The sequence below is a fragment of the Hippichthys cyanospilos genome, chromosome 2, assembly GCF_059441005.1.
Source record: "Hippichthys cyanospilos isolate Australia breed blue-spotted pipefish chromosome 2, RoL_Hcya_1.0, whole genome shotgun sequence".
Taxonomy (NCBI): domain Eukaryota; kingdom Metazoa; phylum Chordata; class Actinopteri; order Syngnathiformes; family Syngnathidae; genus Hippichthys; species Hippichthys cyanospilos.
In genome coordinates this window covers 28,770,619-28,795,553 of record NC_142370.1, presented here as the reverse complement: position 1 = coordinate 28,795,553, position 24,935 = coordinate 28,770,619, and the positions used below count along the sequence as shown (strand labels likewise).

At 40.2% G+C, this 24,935-nt stretch overlaps 3 protein-coding genes across 8 annotated transcripts; all 3 read right to left on the bottom strand.

Moving 5' to 3' along the window:
* Nucleotides 1-532: 532 nt before the first annotated feature.
* LOC148428142 (PI-PLC X domain-containing protein 1-like) lies at nucleotides 533-4,750 on the bottom strand. Of its 2 annotated transcripts, none has more exons than XM_088408844.1 (7): nucleotides 4,525-4,750; nucleotides 4,247-4,383; nucleotides 2,178-2,303; nucleotides 1,758-1,913; nucleotides 1,424-1,536; nucleotides 1,281-1,351; nucleotides 533-1,191 (listed from the first exon to the last, which is right to left on the bottom strand). In XM_088408844.1, the coding sequence occupies exons 1-7, from the start codon at nucleotides 4,613-4,615 to the stop codon at nucleotides 956-958; spliced, it is 930 nt and encodes a 309-aa protein (XP_088264970.1). In that variant the 5' UTR covers nucleotides 4,616-4,750; the 3' UTR covers nucleotides 533-955. The 2 variants fall into 2 exon arrangements, with proteins under 2 accessions (XP_088264970.1, XP_088264971.1); XM_088408845.1 differs by having other exon boundaries at nucleotides 1,866-1,913.
* Nucleotides 4,751-7,631: 2,881 nt separating this feature from the next.
* LOC148428141 (SLAIN motif-containing protein 1-like) lies at nucleotides 7,632-16,128 on the bottom strand. 5 transcript variants are annotated; one of them, XM_088409135.1, is made up of 9 exons: nucleotides 15,826-16,128; nucleotides 14,759-14,889; nucleotides 12,850-12,984; nucleotides 12,659-12,733; nucleotides 12,325-12,471; nucleotides 12,196-12,238; nucleotides 10,469-10,756; nucleotides 9,921-9,981; nucleotides 9,588-9,726 (listed from the first exon to the last, which is right to left on the bottom strand). In XM_088409135.1, exons 1-8 carry the CDS (start codon nucleotides 16,095-16,097, stop codon nucleotides 9,957-9,959), a joined length of 1,116 nt encoding a protein of 371 aa, XP_088265261.1. In that variant the 5' UTR covers nucleotides 16,098-16,128; the 3' UTR covers nucleotides 9,588-9,726; nucleotides 9,921-9,956. The 5 variants fall into 5 exon arrangements, with proteins under 5 accessions (XP_088265259.1, XP_088265264.1, XP_088265261.1 ...); XM_088409138.1 differs by lacking the exon at nucleotides 9,921-9,981 and having other exon boundaries at nucleotides 9,584-9,726; XM_088409136.1 differs by lacking the exon at nucleotides 12,196-12,238.
* Nucleotides 16,129-16,983: 855 nt separating this feature from the next.
* On the bottom strand, nucleotides 16,984-24,935 carry mrps9 (mitochondrial ribosomal protein S9). The gene is made up of 11 exons (XM_088409167.1): nucleotides 24,792-24,935; nucleotides 22,624-22,806; nucleotides 19,927-19,989; nucleotides 19,816-19,846; nucleotides 19,663-19,742; nucleotides 19,492-19,577; nucleotides 19,346-19,421; nucleotides 18,110-18,278; nucleotides 17,908-18,016; nucleotides 17,382-17,551; nucleotides 16,984-17,290 (listed from the first exon to the last, which is right to left on the bottom strand). Exons 1-11 carry the CDS (start codon nucleotides 24,888-24,890, stop codon nucleotides 17,199-17,201), a joined length of 1,158 nt encoding a protein of 385 aa, XP_088265293.1. The 5' UTR covers nucleotides 24,891-24,935; the 3' UTR covers nucleotides 16,984-17,198.

The window sequence follows — 24,935 nt, the reverse complement described above, 5'->3', positions numbered from 1 at the left end:
TTCCATACACAACAAGCCAGTGCTGGGCCTACTGTCAATAAGGTAAGTATTGTACAATTTCTTGGGAATTCACGATCTTGTGCAGCGGAAATGTATTAATATGTGTGTTCGTATAGATACACTGACGACTATGCATTGTAGGCCTTTCACTTGTATGGCACGTTTTACAAGTACAAGTATCATGGTCTGGTACCAGTGGTATTTCTTGGTGGAAATGGAAATTGCTAGACTAAGTAATATATGTCGTGGTTAATGGGTTTAAGAAATACCAACTCGGCCTGCTTTTAGTCTGATGTTGAAGAGAGAACATCTCAAGGAGTGAAAAAACTACAGCCGGTATATGAAACATTTTGAATCTTGATAAGACGTTTCTGCGAGTCAAGGTATTTTTGACACGTCCACAAGTTAAAAAAAAAAAAAAAAAAAACGGTTAGCACTTCAGGGAGTTCTGACTTCCAAACAAAGCTACTTAGAATAATACAATTCAGTAAATAGTTCTGTATGTCACTTGTAGCAAATAAAGCACACACAATTCACAATAGCACAAAAAATATATATTAAAAGAGTGAAGGTGTGCATGTGTCTTTCTGGCAGCAAAATACATCCTTTGGTCAGTCATTGGCTATTAGCCAGCAAATCCGCGTACGGGACGAGAAGCGGAAGTGACGAACAACACGAAGTCTTGTGCACGGATTTAAAATATTTCCATCTTGTTAAGTGCATATTAATAACATGACCACCAGGGCCAAAGGGTGTTGTAATGGTGTATGGTGTATGGAGGCCTTCACCCGCTAATGTCACAGTAACACTAAAAATATAGAAAGCGTATGACTTTTTTTAATACTCGTCACTTGCAGTGAGGCCCCCCACCCGTCTGCTCGGCACTTTCAAACTTGAGTGATTGGTGATTACTCTGACAAGGTTCGGATTCCCAGTGGTCTATTTTTGGTGTCCGTCAGCATCGTCCTTTGTAGTTGAGGCCAATTACACGATCACAGAAGTGAGTGACGCTAACAAAGTCGCAGCAGATAATGTTGACACTGTCTACGTTGGATCCCGGTCGCTGTTGGCCCACCCAGCCTAGCAGCACAGCAAGAGCCTTGATGGTGATCGTCCTCATGTTTTGGAAAGGATGGAGGAGGACGAAGAGACCGTCTTCAGTCAGGTTCAGGCCACTGACGTAAAAACCAGCTGGAGAACAAACATTTGTAAGGAAGAGTCACATGGGCTGATTGACTAAGGTCAACGGGTACACTGATAGACAAAACGGATCAAATTACATGGTCTTCCTTTTCGCTTCTGAGCCTCCAAGTAGGAAATGACCTTCTTTGGATCAGTGCTGTCAGCATACCTAAGGAAAGACACAACGCATCGTTGCTGCATGTCGGTAGCGAGAGCGGTCGGCATGTCCGTTGTTTTATACCGGTAAGGTATTTCTGGCCACAGTTGGGGATGATGCTGGACCATTTCACGGTTGTCATAAGAAATAATGACCTGCTGACGTTTGGACCAACAAGATCGTAAGGTGGTGCAATCCTGCACGAAAAGCCCATAGTTTAGCATTTTCCAAACGGTAATTTATCATTACAATTAACCTTTGGGGCTTTGATCAATTTTATGAGCTTCTTTTGGCCAGCTTCAGATTTTTTCTTTTAATTATTGGGGGGGGGGGGTTCAATGCATAATGGAGGTTGATCAACTTTCTTAAGCTCTCAAACATGTCAATTTCTTTTTAGGACGCCATATTCTCAGGTTACCTGTGAAGAGCAGAGCTTTGGTCCAAACTGTGATATGATGTACGCTACAAGCTGTGTGTGATCACTCAGGCTCAGACAACTGAAATGTGAGCAGCAAAGGATAACAACCTCTTTAGGATGCGCATCCAGCCACGTGGCCAGTTCTTGCAGGGCCTCCTGTTGACACACACGTGCAGGACCTGTTTGAGCAATGCATTCACTGTGTCCCGACTTTCAAAAGAATGTCTGTCATATGTTCCAGTGATGACAAAAATGAAACATCTAATTGAATACATCCACCACCTTTTGCTACATGTCTTTTGGGCATTTTTGCAATTAATGAACATTTTGGCCACAATTCTTACAATTATATTAACACCACTCTATGCTAAAACTGTGTGCGTGCGTGTGTGTGTACGTGCATGCATTACAAAACAGTACCTTGACAGTAATCCAAGTGTAGATACCATGGGCAAAGAATAATTCGCTGCACTCTTTTGGCTTCCTGGCAATGCGCAGGTCCAAGAAGCGAATACCAAGGTCACACTGATGACTGAGAACAGCTTGCTGCAAGTTCAGAGGAAGAAGGCTATGAAAACCAAATATGCACACCGGAACTGGGGGACCCATGTCACATGACTTAAAATGGTTAAGACTTATAATGTGTGTCAGAAAAGATTCATGACTTGTGTCACATTTGTCATATTTTAAACCCAAAGTGAGTTTTCCCTTTAATCATCGTGCGGTTCGACACACTTTCACAGCGTTTTCTTTTTTTGCAGCTCCATCATCGCAGCCGTCTTGATGTAATCAACATCTTCAAATTAGGATCCCTACAGCTTGGCAAATACGAAAGAAAAACACACAACCGGTGTTCTTGTCAGCCAGGATCTGTGCAACGCTCATGACATTGTGAAGTAGGCAAATGAGGTGTCTTGCCACAACCTTCGCCTATTTTCACACACTGAACGAAGCAAACACGGCAAGATCTCGTTGTAGACACGCTGATTGCTTATCTAGACCACATTGACCGGGACAACTCGTGGATTGGGTTCGAAATAGACTTTTCATGCCCTAAACAACTTTTCGGACACGTCGAGAGCTGCTAGTTTTTGAAAGTGGAACTCTTTCGGCTAAAACCTGACCTGACTTTAACCTGTTAGGAATACCGGGCTTTTGGATGAAATTTCCGGATGGTCCTAAAATCCACTAACATTTTCAAACATTTTCATGATCAAACACCAGGAGTGAATTTTGCTGCGCACCTTGTTGATATGCATTCAAAGCATTGGAGAAGATGAAATTAAGTTCATATCTACAACTGTCAATATGTAATTTACTAGTGATGGGTGGGGCTTTACTGACGCATCGGCGCACATGTCGAATTGTGTGTTAAGCAAAATCATGACCGATCCAGCCGCTTGCATTGTATCGTCTGTTTCGGTCAACGAGCACCTTCAGCTGAGTCATTGAAATGCACCTGACAGCGTACCTCAATCACAAACCTTTCACTACTTTTCAAGTCAGTATGTTATGGAACCCATAAGAGGAAGAAAGGATTCCAGAATGTGGGACCATTTTGATGTCAAATAAGAGCTTTCAGGCGACAGTTTTGCTTTCCGTGCCTTTTGGTTACTACAGCTCATAATCACTAATGTCAGGATGTTTAGTTCAATGGTCTACATGTTGAGATGCAAGTTCTTCTATTTCTACCTCGGGTTCAAGTCCAGGAGCAAGAATATGCTGCTGATTTAATTTTTGATTTGTGATTTGATTTAGCTTTCTTCATAGAGTTATTTTTTAAGCTTTACATATTTTTGAAACATCATAATTCCATGGCTTGTGCAAGCCAACTGTGAAATATTTTGTTAGCCGTCACGTTTTGCCATAAATAAAGATTTTCATTAAAAAAATACCTCCATAGAATAGTACAGTACATATAATTAATCATAATTAAAAATGTATTATACTCATATAAGAACATCATATCACATTATAATTCATCATTACAATTCATCATATATAACTTATCAGCTTTGCAGGAAAAAAGGAATAGTTTTACAGCCACAAACGCTTGACATTCATTTTAATATAAAAATGTGCATAGAAAAAGTTCGTGTTCATATTATTTGACTATAATTCAAAGATTTTTTTTTTTAATTTGGATGAAATAATTTGGATGAATAATACTAAATGACATTCAAGCATACAGTAAATACAGTAGTACAGTATTGTTTATAGCTTGGGTGCAATGTAAATAAAATCCATCAGGTGGCCCATTGATCAACAAAGTGACGGAGCGTTAAAGCTGTCAAAACAGTTTGCCCAATATATCGACAAGCTACAGGAGGCCTCATTTACCCATCAGTATAACTTACCCCCACCTCTGATTCAAACATTATTTTAACGTCACTTTTCAGCGGGATCGGATTAGTATATGTGACGCTTAAAATCGCACAAGAACAATACACGCGTTGCGTGTGCGTGCGTGCGTGCGTGCGCGCGCGTACCTGTGTGGTCGCCCAGCGGAAGACGCAGCGTCGTATTAAGCGAGGAGCGAGTCTGTCCAACGTTTTGAGGAGCCACGGCTCCGATTTCTCGACAGGAGAAGACAAGTCCAAACAGAAAGACATGCTGTCATGACTCCCTGAAAGACGCATGCACACAAAAGACAGATGTGTCATAGATAAAAAATCAAAACATTGAATAAGTATCCGACTAGATATTGCATATATGTAAAAACAAACAAACATGATTTTTAAACGTTTGGGGTGAAGTTCTGTTTTACCGGGTATGGCCAAGTTCCACAGCGACACATCGAGCAGCTCATCGGGTAAACGTGACATCCAATCCGAATTTCCGTCTTCTCTGCCTCCCATTTTGTGTTTGGCATGTTACTTTTTCAGTGTGTTACAGAAACGCGCCATTTAATTCGGCTGCGTTAGTTGTTATGTAGTATGGTTTCGCTTTCATGTTTACGTGCAGGGACTGCGGTCGGTCACGTGAACCAGATTGCGCTTTTCTTCTTTTGTTGTGTCTGTAGGGTGCAGAGGATGCACCCCTGTTTCATACTGACCCCTGCTGGCTAAAGTGAACAGTGTTTTACTGTACTGAGCACTGTACCTTTCTTTTTTCTTTTTTTTTATTCATTTTTCATGACGTTACAGAGAAACGTCCTGGTCAGTGGTGTAGTGGGGATTTTTTAAGTAGGCCTACACGATTCTGGGATGTTCTATATATACTTACAGAACACCAATCATAGCCTACAACGTCAGTAGAACTAACGTTAAATTTAATTTTTTACTACTCCAAAAGAATCACAGGCCGACGTTATTAAGCATAACTCACATTAGAACAATGAAATACAAACAAAAATAAATGTTGTTCTGCTTTTTCTCTGTCTTTTTAGTGCAGGGCTAAAACCGAAATAAAAATTGAACGTGGCGTCGGGAGAAGTGGGTGGACCGCGTACCCCCGCGTACCACGCCCACTACACCCCTGGTCCTGGTCACTTGTGACCCCTGCTCACATTAGATACAGTGCTCACATTAGATATAATAGATATTAATGCTCACATTAGATATAGCCTTTCAACGCTTTCTGTCTGACATTAAAAAAAAAAAAAAAAGTTTTATTTGGTCACCAACCTTTTTAGCCCGGAGGTGTTTGTGTGTGTGTGCGTGTTTGTGCGTGCGTACGTGCGTGTGTCTGTGCGTCAGATACGACACAAAACGAATACAAAGTACACATAAATTTCAACTAACCGTTTATAAAAAATGAATGAGAGTGCTGAGCTTGTTTCTCTGCAGTTAACCAGGCACATTTGGGAGTGACTGCAGGCATATTATAACCCGACATGATCATATATATCATATCATATATAATGTACATACTATAATAAATTATAGTAATTACAATAACTATAATAAAAGTCAATTTCATTTTAAATTTAATTTTACTAAATATATATATTTTATATATAAAATTATTCCCCAAGTTTATTTTTTTCCTGTCATATTCTATCTATATGGTTACACTTCTACAAGTGCTGCCTTTTTAGTGTAAAGTTTTTAGCCAATTTGAATTCAGCTAACATGTGTCGCCAGGCAGACTTCCAGGCAGACTTCAGCTTTGGCGTCCATGTCAATACAAAAGGATTTATTATTGGATATGAAACACAAAGACAAACTCGACAAGCAAGTCATGAAAGTCTTTCTGAGGAAAAAGAGAAGAATGTATTTTGTACTGAAATAATTTGGGCTGATTGGACGACAGGAGGCAACTTGAATGGCTATACAATGTTCGTCTTTGAGCATGACATTATTCCTGTGATGTTTTCCTTTTTTTTTTTTTAAATGAGCGCTACCAGTGATTCAAATGCTGTAGCTACGATCAAAGAATTGTGTCGCTGTGTCAAATTGATTCAGAGAAGCCAGGCAAAATGAGTGTTTAAAAATTAAGTACCATATTAAATTGTGCCTATGGCGGGCGCACACAATCCACCATCCACACCCACAATCACACCCAAGGGCAATCTGGAGTGACCAAAATACCTACGATGCAGGTTTTTGGAATGTGGGAGGAGACCTGAGTGCCCAGAGAAAACCCACAACACCACTTGCTGACATGAACCCCATAAGCAAAATAATTTGATAGCAGCAACTACGTTTGAATCGCTGGTAGCTCTCATTTGAAAAATCAGGGGAAAAAAAAAAGTCGCAGAAAGAACATCCTGCTCAAAGACAACTTGGGTACATCCAATTAGGGTACCCCCTGTCATGCAATCAGTCTTAAGTCCACGCCCCCATCCACCGACACCAACCACTTCCTGTGCGGAAATGTTATTGTGCTCCTTTTCTCTCGTGCTCTCTTTTTCTCATGTGCTCCTATTTTGTCATGTTCTCATTTTTTTCTTGTGCTCCTTTTTCTATCGCATGCTAATTTTTTTCTTGTGTGCTTCTGTTTTGTAACGTGTATTTATTTTTTGTTCGCATCTCATCTTTGGTAATATTTTTTTTTTTTAAACTTTTCCCCAAGAAATTTTCCAAAGATGTCTGTTTATTATTCATTTTGCTACTTTGGACGTGACATTTTGGCGCTCGAGTGACCAAAACGAATCCAATATATTTTCAAAACAAATGTTTTTTGTTTGTTTCAAATGTTCAAATGTTTCTTTTGAGCAGATTGTCAGTTATTTTTAAACTTGCCGTGTAAAGTCTAGTAGAAATAATGTTTTTAGGGGTATTTTTATAATTTGAAATTATCTATCAAAATATACACGTGTGAAATGCTTTATATCATTGTCTTTTATGAGAAGACATTGATATAAATGTTCCCTCATTTAGTCCAGCTAGCATCAAACGTCAAATGAAATGAGACACAACAAGAAATTTAAGGTTGCAATTTAAATGATACATTAAGACATTTTGGGTGAAAAGTCAATTGAGAGAATTTGACTTTTTATTTAGCCTGAACATGCGATGGTTGCGTGCAGTTATTTTTAATCAAGTTGAAAAAAATGTAAAACACAATTTGAAAAAACAAACAGCATTAATCATGAAGTGAACCATACGACACTGATATCTTAATTATATCAAAGTTATTTGTATGATATGCATGACAGTGTTTAAAAAGGTAGGTTAGCTTAAGCTACAGGGTGCCATCCATCACGGCTGTCCCTCCAGGCACGGTCGACACAAACCCTTTCAGCAAATAGAAAGCAGGGCAACACTGTGGTGACACGGAGCTTGAGTACTGTACCTTTAATATTACATGGAAAATAACCGTATAATAGGACTATTCCTGTGCCCTGGCCACCTTGCAGCCATGAATAAAACTTCCGGTATCATTGATATTGTTGGGCCATGGCAGGCCTGGGCTTAACATACAGAGGGAGGAGCCTTTACTGAGCAACGGGAGGCTGTTGCTGCCGCCGCCCGGCAACCGTGAGATGAGCGCGTAAGGCGAGTCTCTGATAGCTGGGCTATCGACATCAGTCGTGGCCTTTAGTGGTTGCCGCGATGGTGAAGATTTGCTCTCCGGACTCTGGTGTGCCGAAGGGAGGGGGAGGCTACTGGGACTGATACTTCATTACAAGGGAAATTAAATTGTCAGCAGTAATATTCACACATACAGTATACACATACACTATAATTGAGAGACCCAACAAAGAAAAAAAGGCAAAAGAAACAATACCACCAACTGATATGTACAGTAAAAGTGTTAATCTGCATTATATTTATTACATGTGACATCTATGTGTATAACACACACAAGCACATAACTAGGAAAGTGTGGAAATGCCAAAATATAGTTTAGCAAGCGAATAACTAGAGGTGGGCACTTCGTCAGCACTGACGGACTGTCCGTCAGTCTGTCACCGGCCACACCCATTTTGCCAATGGACAGTTGAATGACAAGAATGTTTAAAAAAATGGCAACTTAAAAATGTCTGAATTGCAATTTTTATCCGTTGTTATAATCGTTGGGATAGACATGAAGTCAGAGGTCCGTCAAATGTCTGTCAGCCCACCACGCACCTTTTTTGTTTATTGAAATAAAATTCAACTGAGTTGATTGTTTTTCTGCTATATTGCTGCATCTTTATGGTACAAACTGCAATTATCTTGCAGTCACTGTGACATAAGGTCACTTTACGGCACCACCAAGCAGTGGGGAATATGGTGGGCGAATTTAGTAGTGGATTGCTTCAATCCACTACTTGTCGTTCACAGTTATAACACAGTTGACTTTACTGGACGTTCATTGGTAGTTTCTCCATTTCCTAGACCTGGTTTCAAATTTCTTGCTGATAAGAGCAATCTGGAATGTCTTTCACATAACCAATGAATGCAGAACAAATTTGCATCTTTCTGATTGGCTCTTGGTCAGGAAATGCAAGGTATGAGTTTTTTTATTTCACTAATTAAAGATGTTTTTTGGTAAATTCAACCTCAGCATTACTTTGTTTTACTTGTAGTGTATGCGAGATGAAATGTAGACACATTTAGACAAATGTTAATGAAACCATCTTCTATAGTTGTAAGTCAGACAATTATATATGAGAACCGACAGCCATCACTTGAGAGTAATGTTAAGCATGATAATGCCATCCGGTGGGCATGAATGCTAATTGCAATGAACATTATGGTGTAATGTGCTAGGGTTAAACCTCTTAGCTAACTTAGGTTTTGTGTTACATTTACATTACTGTGTTGTGTTTCAATTGCTGAACCACAGAACCATGGGCATGGTGTTAACTTCAAGTGTAAGTAGAACAGCGCCTGACAAATGACAGACCAGAAAAAAAAGTCAAACGTCACCCTCTAGCGGTGGCAGAAGGTTGGGCAAAAATACACTGACGGACCCATGATTACAATTTTGGATGGCTTGAAAAAATAATGTTCCGACGATGACGGAAAGGGGGCGGGACTCTGACAAATGACGGACCAGCAAAAAAATGTAAGTTGCCCACCTGTGTGAATAACCCCTGACATGGAAAGAAATGCTTTGTTTTTTAGCATTTTGTCTACAAGTTCTGATGGGAAAATGAAGATTCAACTTTGCTTCATGAACTAGTACCTGTATTATTATTTTTTCTTTGAGATAGCATTGTTGATTTAAAGAAAGAGGCATATCAATGGCTTTTACCTTTGTGTGTGAACACAAATTGTCATCTACAGGAGTAAAAGAAAATACAACGGGTTCATAACGCATCTTTGAAGCTTTATTTTCCCATCCATACTTCCAAGTACGGTTGAATGTACAAGATTAGAATTTACTGGCAGAACATTTTCTCCACCTAGGCAGTTTCACTCTTCCAAATGAAGGTGAACATTGGATCAAAATCGGAAATGAACCAATAACTCACTGGAGGACTTCTGGAGAGTCAAGCAGCCTGGAGAATCAAAGTTCTGGCTGTTAGGAAGTAAGGAAGTAATGGCAAAACTGTAAGCTTCAATCAGGTTGGGAAAGTTCCTTTTTATTTTATCTGAAACACACAAAAAGAACATCTCATCTAAAGTATTTCAGAAAAGTCCTCAAAAGGGTAGAATTCTGGTAACCAGTATGGCTTCATGAGGGCAAATAAAGAGGGCAAAGTCAAGTTGATCCCCCCCACCCACTGTCCTTTTGGCTTTGACACCCCTGATTTACCTCTATGAATTCAAATGTAAACACACTTACATCTCACAAAGTGATTGCTGCACACACAAGCCCAAACTATGGCTCCACAACCCCAAACTTCCTGTTAGAGAACGTTGTGGGGGGAGAAAAAAAAAGACTCGAAACATTGAATTGCATGTGCATTTCAAGATTCAGAGACCGTAAAATTGAGTTCAACTGTAAATATCATCGTGCATTTAGGTTTACCCAGAAAATTCCCCTGAAAACCCAGTGCACAATCCCAAACCTTGTGAGCAGTGTACCCGACCACTGAAGAGAAATTTATATTCCGATATGCTCGATTTCTTCCAGCATTCTCTTTTTTTGCTGTGACATCCGAAGGTCACAGCCCGAACTCCTTCATTTGGGAACGATGACTTAAGGCGCTACATAAAGCTCCTTTAACAGTTCCCGGTACTCGATGTCGGCTGAATCTAATCCCATCAAACAGGGATGGGACTTGCACCACAGACCGCGCGTTAAGCACACTTCAAGAGGCTTAGAATGTTATTATTAAGTGATAGGGCAATAAGAGGGTGTCACGCAGGAGTGCAGCCTCAATTCCTCACCTGCTTCGGTTCTGAAAGGCGATTGCAATCGGCCTGCGAAGGGGAGAGGTTGGGCGGAGGGATGTGCGAACAGGAAGCTGCTGCTGCTTTGCAAGTCTTGGGCGTTGGAAAAGGTGCAGGCGCGGGGCAGCAGGAAGAAGCGGCGCCCCGGCGGCGCAGGGATGCAGTCTTCGCCGTCCACTTCGTCTTCCCCCTCCGGGTCGGGGCGAGCGCTGAGCGGGAAGGTGACGCTCTGGCTGCGGCGCTTGGCCAGGGCGGATGAAGTGTTGGCGTAATCCTGCCTGAGTTCTGTGTAAGCGAGTCATGAGGATTGGCGTGCCAACCACAACCGCATGCACACGCACCAGAGGTGGGACTAAGTCACATATGCGCAAGTCAGAAGTCAGCCTCAATACTTCAAGTCTTTTAACAAAGCTACCGAAACACAGAAGTCACAGAGAGACATAGAAATGGTTGTCTTTGGAAAAAAAAAAAAAAAACATGTAAGAATTTAGTTGTTTAGCTTCTTGCTGGAAAACACCAAATTTTGCAAAACCATTTAAAGCATTGAACCTTTTGAATCAATCAAATTAGGTTCATATGGTGTCTTCTAATTTTATGCTGACAGTACACGTGGTGTACAGAGTGAATACCAGTCTTAAACTTGGTTTATGTGGATCATTTCTTATCTTCTAGCACAGATCAACAACAATCTGTTTTCCAAAACCAATCCTCATTGTTGCAGAATTACCTCACTGCTCATGCTATAAGAAAGGTATTCAGCTACTGTATCTGTCCGAATACAAGTTAAGCTCGCTTTTAAATTGAGTCCACCTTTCTTACTATTTCCATTAAATTTGTTTGAAATGGAGGTCTTCTGAGATGATTTGCTTATCATCGTACTCGGGATGTTCTATACCCAAGCGACGACTGTTGTGAGATCAGACCGTGGAAGGTTTTCCTTCGCTGTTTCTCCCCCCCACCTGCCGACATCCATGCCTCCTTGTTCAAGAGCGTCGTTGATTTAAAGAAATCAAGGAGACAAGTCAAGCCATCCTTTCCTTTTCATAATGCATCAAAGCCCGCCGGAAAAGTTATCCACGCAGCCTTGTTATTGACAACAAGAAGGCGACAAGGCAGCGCTTGTTAAAAATGCATTTTTCGACGTTCTGTGCAAACGCTGTAAAACGGATGCATACTATAACGAATTTGAGGTATACTGTATACAATCTTTTTAAGCCTTGTAAATGACATGATAGTATTTTGTTTCGCATTTTAATTTATGTTATTCAAACACAGATATGTGGAGAAAGTTGGTAGGGTTTGGGTAATGCAGTTAATCCTCTAATATGGGGGTTAAAAAAGAGCAAAAAAAAAACTCGACTTGTACTCTGAGAAATACGGTAGTCAGAGACACTACCACTGACCTTTGTTTCAATAGAAAAGGGGAGAAGCTAGCTGCTAGGCACTGCTGAATATTAAAGCCAAGGTGCTAGTGACAAGCTCATTGTCTGAATCGCCAAAACCAGCGATGCTTCTCTTTCATAACTGCAGGAATGAAATTGCTTTAAAATGTACATCTCACTTTCGCTAAATTAATCCTGCATGGCCAGAAGAGCAGCACTCTTCAAGCTCTGACCCCAGCATCACCCATATGTCTAGTCCGACGTTAAGTTTGACTCGGGTCAAGTCGTGCGTCAAGACCTCTCACCTCTGGCACTCACAACCGCAGTCACACACACAATCACCTGGTGGGGTTAATGAAGCTAAAGTAGCGATGAGCTCTGAGGTCTACAGTTAGTGGAGACGGGGCCCGATGGCGATTAGACAAATCGCCGGGGGAAAAAATGGAATCGTTGCTTTGGGTTTAGACCTACTCTCCTCCTGGAGCCGCGCCATCACTTGCACATCCGTCAGATCCTGCAGTTTGTAGTCATGAGTGACCAAGTCATCCTCCTCCGCTACAGAAGATACAATTTCACAGTCTACTTGTGGCCGAGGGCTACAGCGCCGCTGAATGCTGCCTGGCAAATAGAAGTGGGACGGAAAAAAAAAGACAAACCAATAGTTTGTTACCATGACTGTCCATGACAGATTTTTCTCTTTTCTGCATCTGTTTTGATGGCGTGTCAGCTGGACACTGTCCAGGTCTCTTTCCTCAGTATTAGCACTGAACACGTTAATAGGGAAGAAGGGGAAAGGCGGGCTTACTTCGAGTCGGATGAGGGATGAAGGTGGGTGTTCTTGCATTCCCACTCGGGCTCTGAGAATGAGGCTGGGAGGACGCTAAGGGAAGATTTAAACAAAGGTTTTCCAAAAGAAGTTGACAAACCGTATTCTGAGTTTTTTGCTTTTTTCTCCAGGCGCAATTTTTGGTTGTTGCGCGAATTCAGTGTGGATACCATGCATCTCAGGCGACAGGAGGCTGTAGTGAATTGTGCCCGACGTGCCGATGGTGGACATGACAGAAACTCTGCTTACAGGTAGTGGGGTAGAGTTGGGCTGAGGGCTGGACGATGGTCTACGCCAGCAGGAAGCTGCGAAAGAAAAAGGGAAATGCTCGCGTTAGGGCAGGCCTGGGTTTTTTTTTGTTTTGTTTTGTTTTTTCAATTAATTAGATTTGGGTTTGTTCTTATTTTTGCTACTTCCGGTTTTAAAAATAACAGTATTTGAGTATGTGAAATGTTAAGCTTTGTGAGGGGAACAAGACTGTGTCTGGGTCAATAATTTTTTCAGGTTTTTTCAGGCCTCAGGTCTTGCATTAAATAGAATAGAAGAGAATCAAACGGCTTTTTTGTCATTGTATAGCTGGCATACAATGAAATTAGCAGCACCTTATCCAAATAGTTTTGTGTGTATTCCGAATGATTCAAGTTGCAACGTTTATCTTAAAGTTGATAAAAAAAATTTAAGTTTGCACTTTATCAACCTCATACAATGTTATTCAACGCCATAATTACTTATAGAAGTATCCCATACAAGGCAAACGTTTTGCTCTTTAATTCTAAGGGAATTATTGATATTAATTGTTAGCTAAAAGAAAAACAAAACTCGTTTTGAATTTTCGGTGTCATTTTTACTTTTTTTCTGAAAAAAATAGGAGAAGAAAAAATCGGCGATTATATGTAGGCAAAATAGCACATCTCAAAGCAGTTGAAATAGAGCAGAGAAAAATCATCAAATAGTCTTTAAGTGTGATGGTTCCTTCCAGTCGTACACAAAATCATCGTTGTCAGGTTCAGTTCACCTGTTTACATTTTCAGTAGATTTACATTTCATTATAATCCAAAATAATGCTTTTAATCATTGTAATTTTTTTAAATTTTGTGCAATACCATTTGGTTCAATTATAATATTTTTTTATATTCATGTATAGAGGGACAGTATCACACTGACAATAAAAGAGATGCTTACAATAATACGAAATATTCTTAAGGACTAACACCTCATCTTTTATCAACACTTGGAACTACTACACTAATATATTTTAATATTGCTGGCAGTATTTCTTGCATTTCTTGGGCGGTAATTAGTGCAAAATGTTAAAGAATCACTTGAATGGACTACTGATGTGACAAACGCGTCTTTGAAAGAACTGGGAATAGCACCATTAGCTCCACCGCATTGCCTGTCACGGGCATCCAGAATAAACAAAACACCATTGTCTCAATCTGAAGCTTATAGAGGATAACACATTTGGACACTTGAAGATGGCCGCTAGTGGTAGCCAGGGTTGCAAAGGTGTGATTTAAAAAGTTAAGTAATAATAATAATAATTACAACAATAATATTGATTGAGTATTCAGATAGATTTGTCGTAAATGTAGCATGTTCCATCTTAAATATTTAGTAAGCAGACATGATGAAAATTCCATGCAATTAAATGCTTTAGCTGTCCTCACACACATGGGAGGGCGTTACGATATCCTGACACAGGGGTGTCCATGCGCAGTCCTCGAGGGACAGCATCCTGCATGTTTTCTAGCTGTGTCAGAGGAAGAAACCTGGAGAACCTGCAGGATACTGACCCTCGAGGAATGAGTTTGGACATCCGTGTCCTAACAGCTTCATTTTTCCCCCACTTCACTCGAGTGCTGGTGAAAAACCTGTAAAACAAGGTACCAATGCCGCTGTACTTGCATGCAATCACATTGTTTTATGCAGGACTTTACCGAGCTAAAGTTAAAATTGCGTTCAACTTCTTTTAAAAAGCACCCTTCGATTTGGAAATATCTATATCCCACAGTTTCTCATTTATTTCCATATAATCCTGTTTATTTTCATGCAAAGTGTTACACTTTGGGACAGCACCTGACTCCAATTGGAGGCAAATGGAACGCCTTGCTAGCTTCCATTCGGGAGCCTCCAGAACATGCCGGCACCATTGCAAGGGTGTTAGAGAGTTCTCAGCGTTCTTGTTGGTTTTGGGGAGCACATACAACCTGTCAAAGACACGTACAAAGATTGTCAACATCGTCATTACAGAGTGACCAAAAAAGTAGATCGTTATAACAGCTTGGCCCACACTGAGCAGTTTTTTTCAGCCTCGTCCCTTTGCGATGTTTTTCAGCCGTTATTGGGCCAAAGATGTGCGCATTATTTGAATGTTTTGTATTTCTTATTACATAAGAAAAAAAAATCCATACAAGAATGTAAACAAAGTGGACACACTGGTTAATTGTGTACATTTGATCAATTGCGAGATAGCAAAATCTGCCTGGGCCAGACATAGATATTCAGTATTGAAATTTATTCATACACGTCAATATACTGTACTTCTTTATCAAAAAACATAATGACGGAATGGCAATGGCTATTTCACTGGTGATAAATTTGTCATGAATGGGTCATGGTGAAGATATATTGTAAATGTGATTTTCAATGACAGTATAGTAAAGTCCATTCTTCATTTTGAATATCTGGTAACCTAATCCACAGTATGTAAATTAATCTGCAATCTGGGATGGAATAGCCTTTTTTTAATTTGGAGGTACATTTGCCAAATAGATATCATTTTAACATCACTTTAGGTACTGAACGGAATCTTAATTTAGGTTCATACAGAAAATAAACATGCAGAAACACCACCCTGTGTTGCTGGCACAGTCATGGAAACTAATTCACACCGTGATAGATTTGTGGCCACCATGTTAATGGAATTAAATGACCAGGGTGCATAATCTCTCAAACTGCAACGACCTCCAGTTATTCACCCCAATCAAGGAGGTTGGCTGGAGGAACAACTTGGATTCAGGGTTTGAGCCCATACTAACATTATGTCAGCTCCGAAACGAGCACATTTTAGTAGGACGAACTAGTGTAAAGCATGTGAAATTTGTTGGAACGCTATTTAACTACAGCAACACGCAGACACTCACCACGTTTCATTATCAGAAAATCCCATCACGTCCAAGTCGAAAAGTTCCAATTCGTCCTTGTGCGGGTGATAATGGTGGATACGACTCTCGGGTGTTCCCATCTGATACCGAGGCTTTGAGCAAGCGCTGTGACTCAGGGTCCGGGTGGGATGCTGCTGCTTGTTGGGGATTTCCAATTTAAGGACCAGCTCCTGCGGTCTCAATCGCAGCTCATCGTTCAAAAAGTTCCTCTTGCGGTCCGCGAGGGCGGGGTTCAACACAGCAGCCTCCATCTAATCTCCACGTGAGACAGCTATGGTTTTGCGCTTCTTCACTCTCCATTGCCCACTCCAAGATCCACCCGGTTGCCTTCGCGTAGCCGGTACTGTCTATATTTATCATTTTTATTTCAAAAATATTTAACTTTTATGCTCGTTTCTCCTATTAAAGGTAACTCATTGCAAAACCGATTATAGCACGGCAATGTAACTCGTTTATTAGAATACGATGAAAGTTGAAATCGTTTTTGTTCGTTTGTCGTCATCTAGCGGTTATAGTACATCATTGCAAACGATATTTAAATCTGCGACGCACGACACAAAATTACGCAGTATTTTTTTTCACCCTTCTGCACTGTTACGCTATCTTAAATAAAAATCATATTCAACTGTTTGTGAGGCATTAGTTCAACTAAACGTGTGTGTATAAATTCTGAGTACAGTATGAACTTTGAACAGTTACCTAGACTTGAAATCAGAGGCAGTAAAAAAATAAATAAATAAATTATATATATATATATATATATATATATATATATATATATATATATATATATATATATATATATATATATATATGTGTGTGTGTGTGTGTGTGTGTGTGTGTGTGTGTATACATTCTCGAAGGGGGATTGGTAAGAACATCTTGTTTCCCAAAAATATTTTAAAGTTGGAGACAGCTTGCAAAATTGGTATCTTAGTCAGACACTTGGAAGTCAGAATTAGCATTTTATGGGCCATTTCAGTCATCAGTTAAAATAACACACATACATACCTATTAGGACAATTAAAAGCAAGCCACAGCACCATAAGAACTCAAAAACACACACACAAGCTCAAAGAGAAAGGGTCAAGTTGACACAGTATTTGGAGTTGGAACTCAATCTGGTGACACGAGAGCTGCTATTAAGTAAAAATGTTTATTCATATACTAATGAGTATGATACAACTTGTTTTGTTGTTTCTGGACACAAGTGCCTGGTGGCGGAGTACCAAAGGTCTTATGCTCTGCCATCAATGACAAATATCATTATCAGCATCTGAGGAAATCTCAGCTCCATTTGTCCATCCATATGAAAAGAGGTCATCATTTCATGAGTTCTGGTGGTATCATCCTCAACGTTTCTTCCAAGTGAATTTCTTCCTGGCACCTTCCTGGCCTGGTTTCTTCCGCTCTCTCACTCTGGGATCAGCAGTCAGCAGACCAGCTGGCAAACAAAGAAAGACATCAGCCAATTTTTTGACAGCATTTTTCGTTAAATTGTTAACTGACAAAAAGCAGCTGTCTGGCACCCCCACCTTGCCTCATGATTTCAACATCTCCCTCGGAAAGGAAGCTGCACAGGGCACGGGAGATGGCGAGTCGCAGCGCCCCCGCTTGGCTGGACCTCCCACCACCGCTCACGCTGCTCTCCACGTCGAAGCGTCCCAGCATGTCCATGAACTGCAGCGGGAACATAAGCTGCTCTCTATGCGCAGAACACAGGCAGAACAAGCGTGAGGCGAGAACACAATTCATAGGAATGACATTTAAGTTCCCAAAGGGGTGTTAACATTTGCAGCGTGCTGAAATTCCTTACTGAAAAATAAAAAGTTTTCAACTTCAAAATTCAAGGGAATTTTGCGATTCAAGGGATGTGGTTGGGTGATTCTGCTTGCCACCACAAATTAGAAGAAAGTGACTGACTCAGCAGGAGTAAGAGAATGTGAGGCTGCTGATAGACACTCATTCAACTGTGTTATTAATTCACAACAAGAAGATAAAGAAGGCCGCGTTGAGAGCAGAATGTTTTTGTTTTTTTTCTTTTTAAAGGCACCCGCCAACCTGTCTTGTAGCACAGAGAAGTACTGGAGGTAGTTTTGTCCGTTAATTTTGATCATTCCAGAGCCACCCTCTCTCAGAACCACAGAGGCATTTGAGGTTTTCCTTCGTCCTGAGAGTCAGAGCAAAGGATAACAACTCACATATTTGCAAATGACAACACAATGTAACAGGACAAAACAATCAGATTCAAGTCTGCAAATACCTTGTGAGGTGCTAAAAGCCATGCCCTTTTCATCCTTCTCCAAGGATGGGATGCTCTGCTTCCTGGACTGAGCCTCCAGTTGCTGACGGTATCTTAGGACAAACTGCTCCTCCATTGCACAGTATGGCAGAGACAGTAGCCGCTCCATTATCTGGAGAAATCGAGTATACTGAAACGATGAGACACAAGCAGGGAGTCACAGATGAGCTTTGGTGTGCTGTGCTGATAGATAATATCGCGGCATGGGTTAAAAATGTATTTGCTGAAAAATGCACCCATTCAATGATTTTATGCAAAACCAATCTGAATTATTTGCTGAAAGTAATACACAGTACACTATATTTCAGTGCCATTTTGGTGTTAATAGCACTGTTTCTTGGTTTTGAATGCCCCATATGCATAGTCAAAGTAAAACCTAAAGTGATAGTTTGTGTGATAGTTTGTCCTTTTTGCTTCTTTAATATACCATATTTCTCTCGATGTCGACTGTGCGTAAATCTCAATCAATCTCGGGCCTCCTTCTCCTTTCCAACATTCTCGCTACACTTCCACGGGTAGTGATCTTAGGACCAGTCCAATTTGTTTGAAATGGAGGTCAGGAATACTTTGCTGAAGCCTTCTTTAACCAACTGACAACCGTGGCGAGATCAGAGCATTGATCGTTGCGTTGATCGGTTGCTTTTCGCTGGGTTTCTCCTCCCTCCTGCTGAAACCCACGCGTGCCACGCCAATTAGCTCTTATTTTTGTCTTAAACGGACAAGTCAAGGTGTCTTTTTCTTCTCGTAATGGGTCAAAGTACGCTGGATAAATGGTCCACGCAGACTCGTGGTTGACAACACAAAGGCAATAAAGTGGAGCTTTACGAAAATGTTTTTGATAGTGCGCTAAAATGGAGGCAAATTCTATCAAATTAAATAAATATAATTATTTTAAGCCTTGTAACATATTACTTATTTCACATTCAAATGAATGATATTCAAACACATGTATGTGGAGAAAACTGGCATGGTTTAAAGTTGTGTAACCCAAACCCTAAAATTAGAAGAAGAAAAAAAAAACTCCACTTGTATACGGAGAAATTGGGTAAATACAAATAAACCATGAAGTCTCTTTAGTAATCACAATTTGCCTGTATTCCCGAACATTAAGAACTATTTGATTTAAGTAGGTTAAAAGCAGAGTGTCCTGCATGTGGACCTAAACTAAAATGTCTGTGTTTGTGCGGAATCGCTTACGTCGTGAACAGAAATGGTTTCGACGAGCAACTCCTCCAGCTCCTCCTTGAGAAGCCACCTGCTTGTGCCGAGGGAGCTAACGAGAGGGAGACAGCGCTATTAGATTTATGACACCGCGCCTCCTCTAAACCGCTTGGCGCACGCACATCCCCTTGACATCCTTGGAGAAGAGTCCTTTGGCCCGCAGACGATCCTGATGCCTCTCAATGTCCAGGATTTTACCCTGTGTGTCCTAAAAGCGTTCAGGAATGCAAACAGGTGTGGGAGTTTCTCTTCCTATCAACAACAGGATTAAAGCCTTGTTTGTGCAAACTCACGTGCATCAAAGTGTAATACGCCTGTTTTCCTGTGTAAAAGAGGAAGTGGAAGGGACGCCCGTCCGGCCCCCATTGGACAGCTGCCAGAAGAAAAAGGGCAATGTCGGTTCTAGGGAGACTACTGGAAAAATTGTTCATGTGGACTTTAGGTACCTCGCTGCTTTGGGAAGATTTCCTCCGGATGCTGACAGAGAAAAGATATTGTGACGTGGTCGAGTTAGATTTTTATACCAATAACTACACATGTACGGCAACAGTTTTTACCTTCATGAGGGGTCGCGCCTTCTTCTCAAACAGGCCGGAAGGGAAAAGATAGGCGATGCTCCTCTGCGGAAAAATCAAAGTGGCAGGTAAAGACAATGACGATAGCTCATCTTCACAAAGGTCGTGCCGACAGATGGTGTTTAGAGCATAGGGCCTGGGCCACAAGTAAGCCACCGGTTCAAGGAAAGGCGAGCCTACGGGCCGCAACGCTGACAGTCTGCAGAGGTCGGCCAACATGTACAACAATTTACCCAAAGTCGAGCATGTGTGGACGCTTGGACATTAAGCGCCCAACAGATGGCATGGCAAAAATCTGCTCTTGGCTGCTTATTTGGCCACTTGGAGGAGCGAACAGGTGGCGCACAGGCTGTACGGTGACATTTCAGCTTGTCAACAGCGGCAAAGAAATAACTGCTCATGAGGCGTATGTGCGCTCGACCAGGCGAACGAGAGGTGGAGACAGGCGAGGGGCAGTAGGGAGAAAAGCGGCTAAAAAGAACAAAGCGGCAATTTAGCGGCCATCCTCAAGAGATCGCTTCGTGTCATTCGGGGTCTCAGTCCACAAAAACGACAGCGGTCGCAGCCACGGGAGACGGCTAGAATGAGCGCCTGCTCTTTGACGTTCTTTCACCGTCACCACTGAAGAGATGACGCGCTTGGCTTCTTTCTGACGCGAAGATATAGTGTAGGGTGCAGCCATGGCCTCACTGTTCGCAGAGTAGCACCGACTAATGTATGGTGCTCAGGATTGCATAGTGGCCGCAGTGATTGAGGTAACCATGAAATTAGTCATTGTAATAATGTCACTTTCTATCATGAAGATATAGTGTAGGGTGCAGCCATGGCAGCACCGTTCGCAGGGTAGCACCAACTAATGTATGGGGCTCAGGATTGCATAGTGGCGACAGTGATTGAGGTAACCATGAAATTAGTCCTTGTAATAATGTCAATCAGTTACTTCCAGAGCATGTAGACAATAGCTCACTGAATGAATTTTTTTTTAATACGCAAAAGTACATACATAGTCAAGTACAGTTCCGTTGTGTTCGACATAGGTACAATACATTTGTTTTTGAACTGTTTCTTTACACACATCTGTTTTAGTGTAATTATTATTCAACTTACGCACAATAATTGTTAGTTTAATTTGCTATTTTTTATAATCCGCCGACGTCCTACTCCTGGCTCCGTTCCCCCTCTTGGTCCCAGCAGGCTTTTCTGTGTCTTTGAGTTGTTTTGTTTGACGTGGAATTTCCTTAGTGTATTTTTGGTTGCTACTTGGGAGTTTTGTTCCTCACAGGGTGAGTGCACCTTTTGGTGATGAATTGGCAGTTTGATTTGTCACCTGTGTCCGGTCTGTTTGGGGTCCACTCTGTGTATGCTCGGTAGCATCAAACGGTTGTTGGTCGAAAAGTTATATATATTAACTCATTCAATGCCAGGGACGTATTTAAAAAGTTATATATACTAACTCATTCGATGCCAGGGACGTTTTGTTAAGAGTCCGGACATTCAATCGAAGATACTTAAGTATTGAGTTAATACTTAATTATCTGGAAATTAACGCCCTTAATATACTTAAGTATCAATTTGAAACATATTCGTATTCGGGATTTAATGTCCGGATTCTTAATAAAAAGTGAAAATACGTGTCTGGCATTGAATGATTTAAATGTTTTCTTCTGTTTCAGACTAACCTGTAAACTGTGCAAAACCTGTAAAAAGTATACATTTGAAAGTTGATTCTTTTGTTGCTGTTAAAAAGATACAATAGTAGGTACACTTATACAACTTTAACAGATAATTATTTCATTTACAGTCACCACAGCAAGTGGAAGAAGACATACAATTTTTTTTTTCCCTTGGTGGGCTTGGCAGAAAATAGAGGAGCACTCTCTTATATGAACGTCATTGGCTTACAGTTGGATTTTTTTTTTTTAGTTCAGTACAAATTAACTCTCAGTGAGAATTATAGCTGTCAAATATGCATTTTGACTGAGCTAGGAGCGAAGGAGTAAATAATAAATACATTTGACAATAGTAGATTCAACTCGAATCAAACTTTGCAGCTTTAACAGCTTTTTAAAACAACTTTATAAGTGTTGAAGCAACTTCAATTAAAGGCAATACGGTGGCCTATTGATGCATTTTTTGTTTTTGCAGTGACTGCCGAGTGAATTTAAGCATGGAACCGAAAACAAAACATATGCAGACTTGCACGATGAAATGATCTCTATAGACACAAGTGCAAATCCTTCTACACATTGTGCTAAAGAGAACTAAAACAAACGCTTGTTTGGTTTTCATTTTTCATTGACCCTGTTTTCACAATGAAACCGTTTTATGCAACTGAAACGGCGAAAACATCCCTAAAGATTACAAGGAATATGCTGTACTTAACATATTTTTTGGCGCTGTGTCTTATGATTTTGCAATTGTAATGTCATCTGTTTTATTGTTACAGGGAGGGTTTGTTGCAAATTTGTTTGAGTTCTGTTATTTTGAGCGCTTCGAAATGCCACTTCAGAAGCGCAGCACTGTGCTTGTTGCAACACACGACTCTGGAAACGCGAGGTATAGTGTGTGCTTCAATAGCAACCACAGACATACATTTTGGTTGTTCATAAACGTGACTTAAAGAACCATCCAAATAGTTCTAAAATCCCCGCAAATGAGTCCAAAAGCCTTCATTCTTACATCTATGTCCTCTTGGGTGAAATTCTCAGGGTCCTCTCCCATCATGTTGGCCAGGTGCCGTTTGCCGATATTGAATTCCTCCACCTGCTTCTCAATAAAGTCCATTGTGAACTTTTCAGGGCCGGCAGCAGCCAGGTTCTTCCTGTACACGGCGGCACTCGTGCATGTTTGTCTCTTGACTACCTGGAGAAAAAGACAGCGGCAATAAATTGAAATTTACATTTACAAGGTTATGACAAAATACTGAATTGGCAAAAAAATGCAAAAGCACCCTTCTCACAATAACACGCATTGATGAGTTCATGAATTTGATCGATAAGAACACACACAGGCAACCACATTAAATACAACAGAGTTTGAACTGGATTCAATGTGCAGGGTGTGACATTCTTTTTACTTTTATTTGGAAAAATAGGGATTCCTTATTTGAGGAAGACAAATGTTATGAACACCTTTGAAAATGGTGGGTCTTAACTTTTTGGATTTTCTTACTTTGAATAACACTTTCAAGATCAATTGAACAAAACAAGTCTATCACGACCATTCTTTGATATTGTCTAAGCTTGGCAGTATTGATTTTTCTAGTTCTATCAGCTAAAACTATAAAAGTAAAACGTATTTTAAAAGATATAGATGTGATCTGTACTTTTTGGCATAAATCCCTAGGAACTGTAGTTCATTTATTTCAGCATTGTCCATTTGTAGTTTCTTGTGGCAGAAGTTATATGATTTTGTTTACAATACTTTTGAAAATGATGTCATGATAGCCTGGAAGATTTATTTTGTTTGACTTTGTTGAAAAAAATAGCGAGAAAAAGTGAATTTATGTGTATCTTAATTTATTAACGCTTTCGTCAAAACACCACATTTATTGCTCTGAATTTATTGTAAGAAAAGCACATTTTAGTGTGTTTCATAACAAGATTAACAACACAACCTTTTAATTAGATACTTGGACATTAATCAGGCTAAAAAAAATAGAGATTTGTAATACGTTAAACCTTTTTATATAAATTATTGTACATTTAGTATATTTTTTCTACCTTTTTATGTTCATTATTTAACATTCATGGTCTCTGTATTATTTTTTTATATGTTCTACTATCGTTTGCTCATTGTTCAGAGTTGTTTTTTGTACATTTCTTACTCTGTATTGAAATTATTGTACGAAACATAAACCATAATGTTTAAAAACATTCTCTGACGTCACATGCGTGACTTCACTTTGAGAATCAACATGGATGCCTATCTCCTCAAAACTGTACTGGTTGTAACATCTATCAGGGTGCTACAGTATCTAGTTACTTATTGTTGAAAGCCCACTTAGGGCGCCATATTGAAGCACTCAAGCAAAGGATGGCTGTACAATCTTGCTCTTTGCTAGCATCCACGTAGCAACGATTTGTGTCAATAAACATAGCTATATGTTTTTTTTTTGTTTGTTTTTTACACACACATAGAGTTGAGAATTATGAAGGTTCAAATAGCTCTAGTTACATGGCCTATGGTGAATGGATGGAATTTGTCATTTTAAAAATAAAAAATTGGGAGAATTTGCTAAATCATGAAATTGAGGTTTTGCACAATGCTGGATGGGTATTAGGTGCTGGAAACAATAGTAACTACTTTATTGTGGGTGGCATTCAAGCACAAGCTAGGGATGTTAAGTTTACAATATATTGTCGTTGTCTGAACATTTTGAGCGAATTTATTTTTTAATCAATCAATCCATTAAACATATCTTTGTAGGGATTTACTTATTCGATTAATTCTGATTAAAAACGTGATCATCATTATTATATTGCGCTCTATTTAAATAGTTTATAACAGACGATCTTATTAACGTACCCCGGTGAAATTCATCATGGGATACATTTAATGAGCGTTGTTGTTCAGCGCTATTTGAAATTCACCGTATCATAAGGAATTGAGCTTATTGCAGGACTGTGGTGCACTGCAAAATAGCACGCCCAACTACATTGAACGAGACGTTACATAGCGTACTGGAAGGGGAGAGATTTTAATCACAGCAAACGTGACAGAAGTACAACTAGCCACAATGATGCTAGCAGCTTGCACAAGGGCATCATCGCCTTTGAATTTGCACAAGTAGAGAAATATTTACTGCCAGAAAAAATAAAATAATTATAATAATAATCCGTATTCACCTGCCACCTTGCGTATGATGACACTCCATCAATCCTAGAACACCATGCCCCAAATTTTGTGAGAAAATACCCGAATCTTCGCGCACACGGCGCCGCCATGATGGCTAGCTAAAATCTACGCCACCGCGGAAGTTGTCACATCCA

What these genes read in the sequence shown, in the direction of transcription:
- LOC148428142 (XM_088408844.1), bottom strand. Translation starts at nt 4,615, where the DNA reads ATGGGAGGCAGAGAAGACGGAAATTCGGATTGGATGTCACGTTTACCC. An exon ending in CAAAGCTCTGCTCTTCACAG is followed by an intron (nt 1,537 to 1,757) that starts GTAACCTGAGAA and finishes CTTTTCGTGCAG; the next exon opens with GATTGCACCACCTTACGATC. An exon ending in TGGCCAGAAATACCTTACCG is followed by an intron (nt 1,352 to 1,423) that starts GTATAAAACAAC and finishes GTCTTTCCTTAG; the next exon opens with GTATGCTGACAGCACTGATC.
- mrps9 (XM_088409167.1), bottom strand. Translation starts at nt 24,890, where the DNA reads ATGGCGGCGCCGTGTGCGCGAAGATTCGGGTATTTTCTCACAAAATTT. An exon ending in CATCATACGCAAGGTGGCAG is followed by an intron (nt 22,807 to 24,791) that starts GTGAATACGGAT and finishes CTTTTTCTCCAG; the next exon opens with GTAGTCAAGAGACAAACATG. An exon ending in AGGCGCGACCCCTCATGAAG is followed by an intron (nt 19,847 to 19,926) that starts GTAAAAACTGTT and finishes TTTCTCTGTCAG; the next exon opens with CATCCGGAGGAAATCTTCCC.
- LOC148428141 (XM_088409133.1), bottom strand. Translation starts at nt 16,097, where the DNA reads ATGGAGGCTGCTGTGTTGAACCCCGCCCTCGCGGACCGCAAGAGGAAC. An exon ending in CCTGTCGCCTGAGATGCATG is followed by an intron (nt 12,734 to 12,849) that starts GTATCCACACTG and finishes ATCTTCCCTTAG; the next exon opens with CGTCCTCCCAGCCTCATTCT. An exon ending in CATCCCTCATCCGACTCGAA is followed by an intron (nt 12,472 to 12,658) that starts GTAAGCCCGCCT and finishes TCTATTTGCCAG; the next exon opens with GCAGCATTCAGCGGCGCTGT.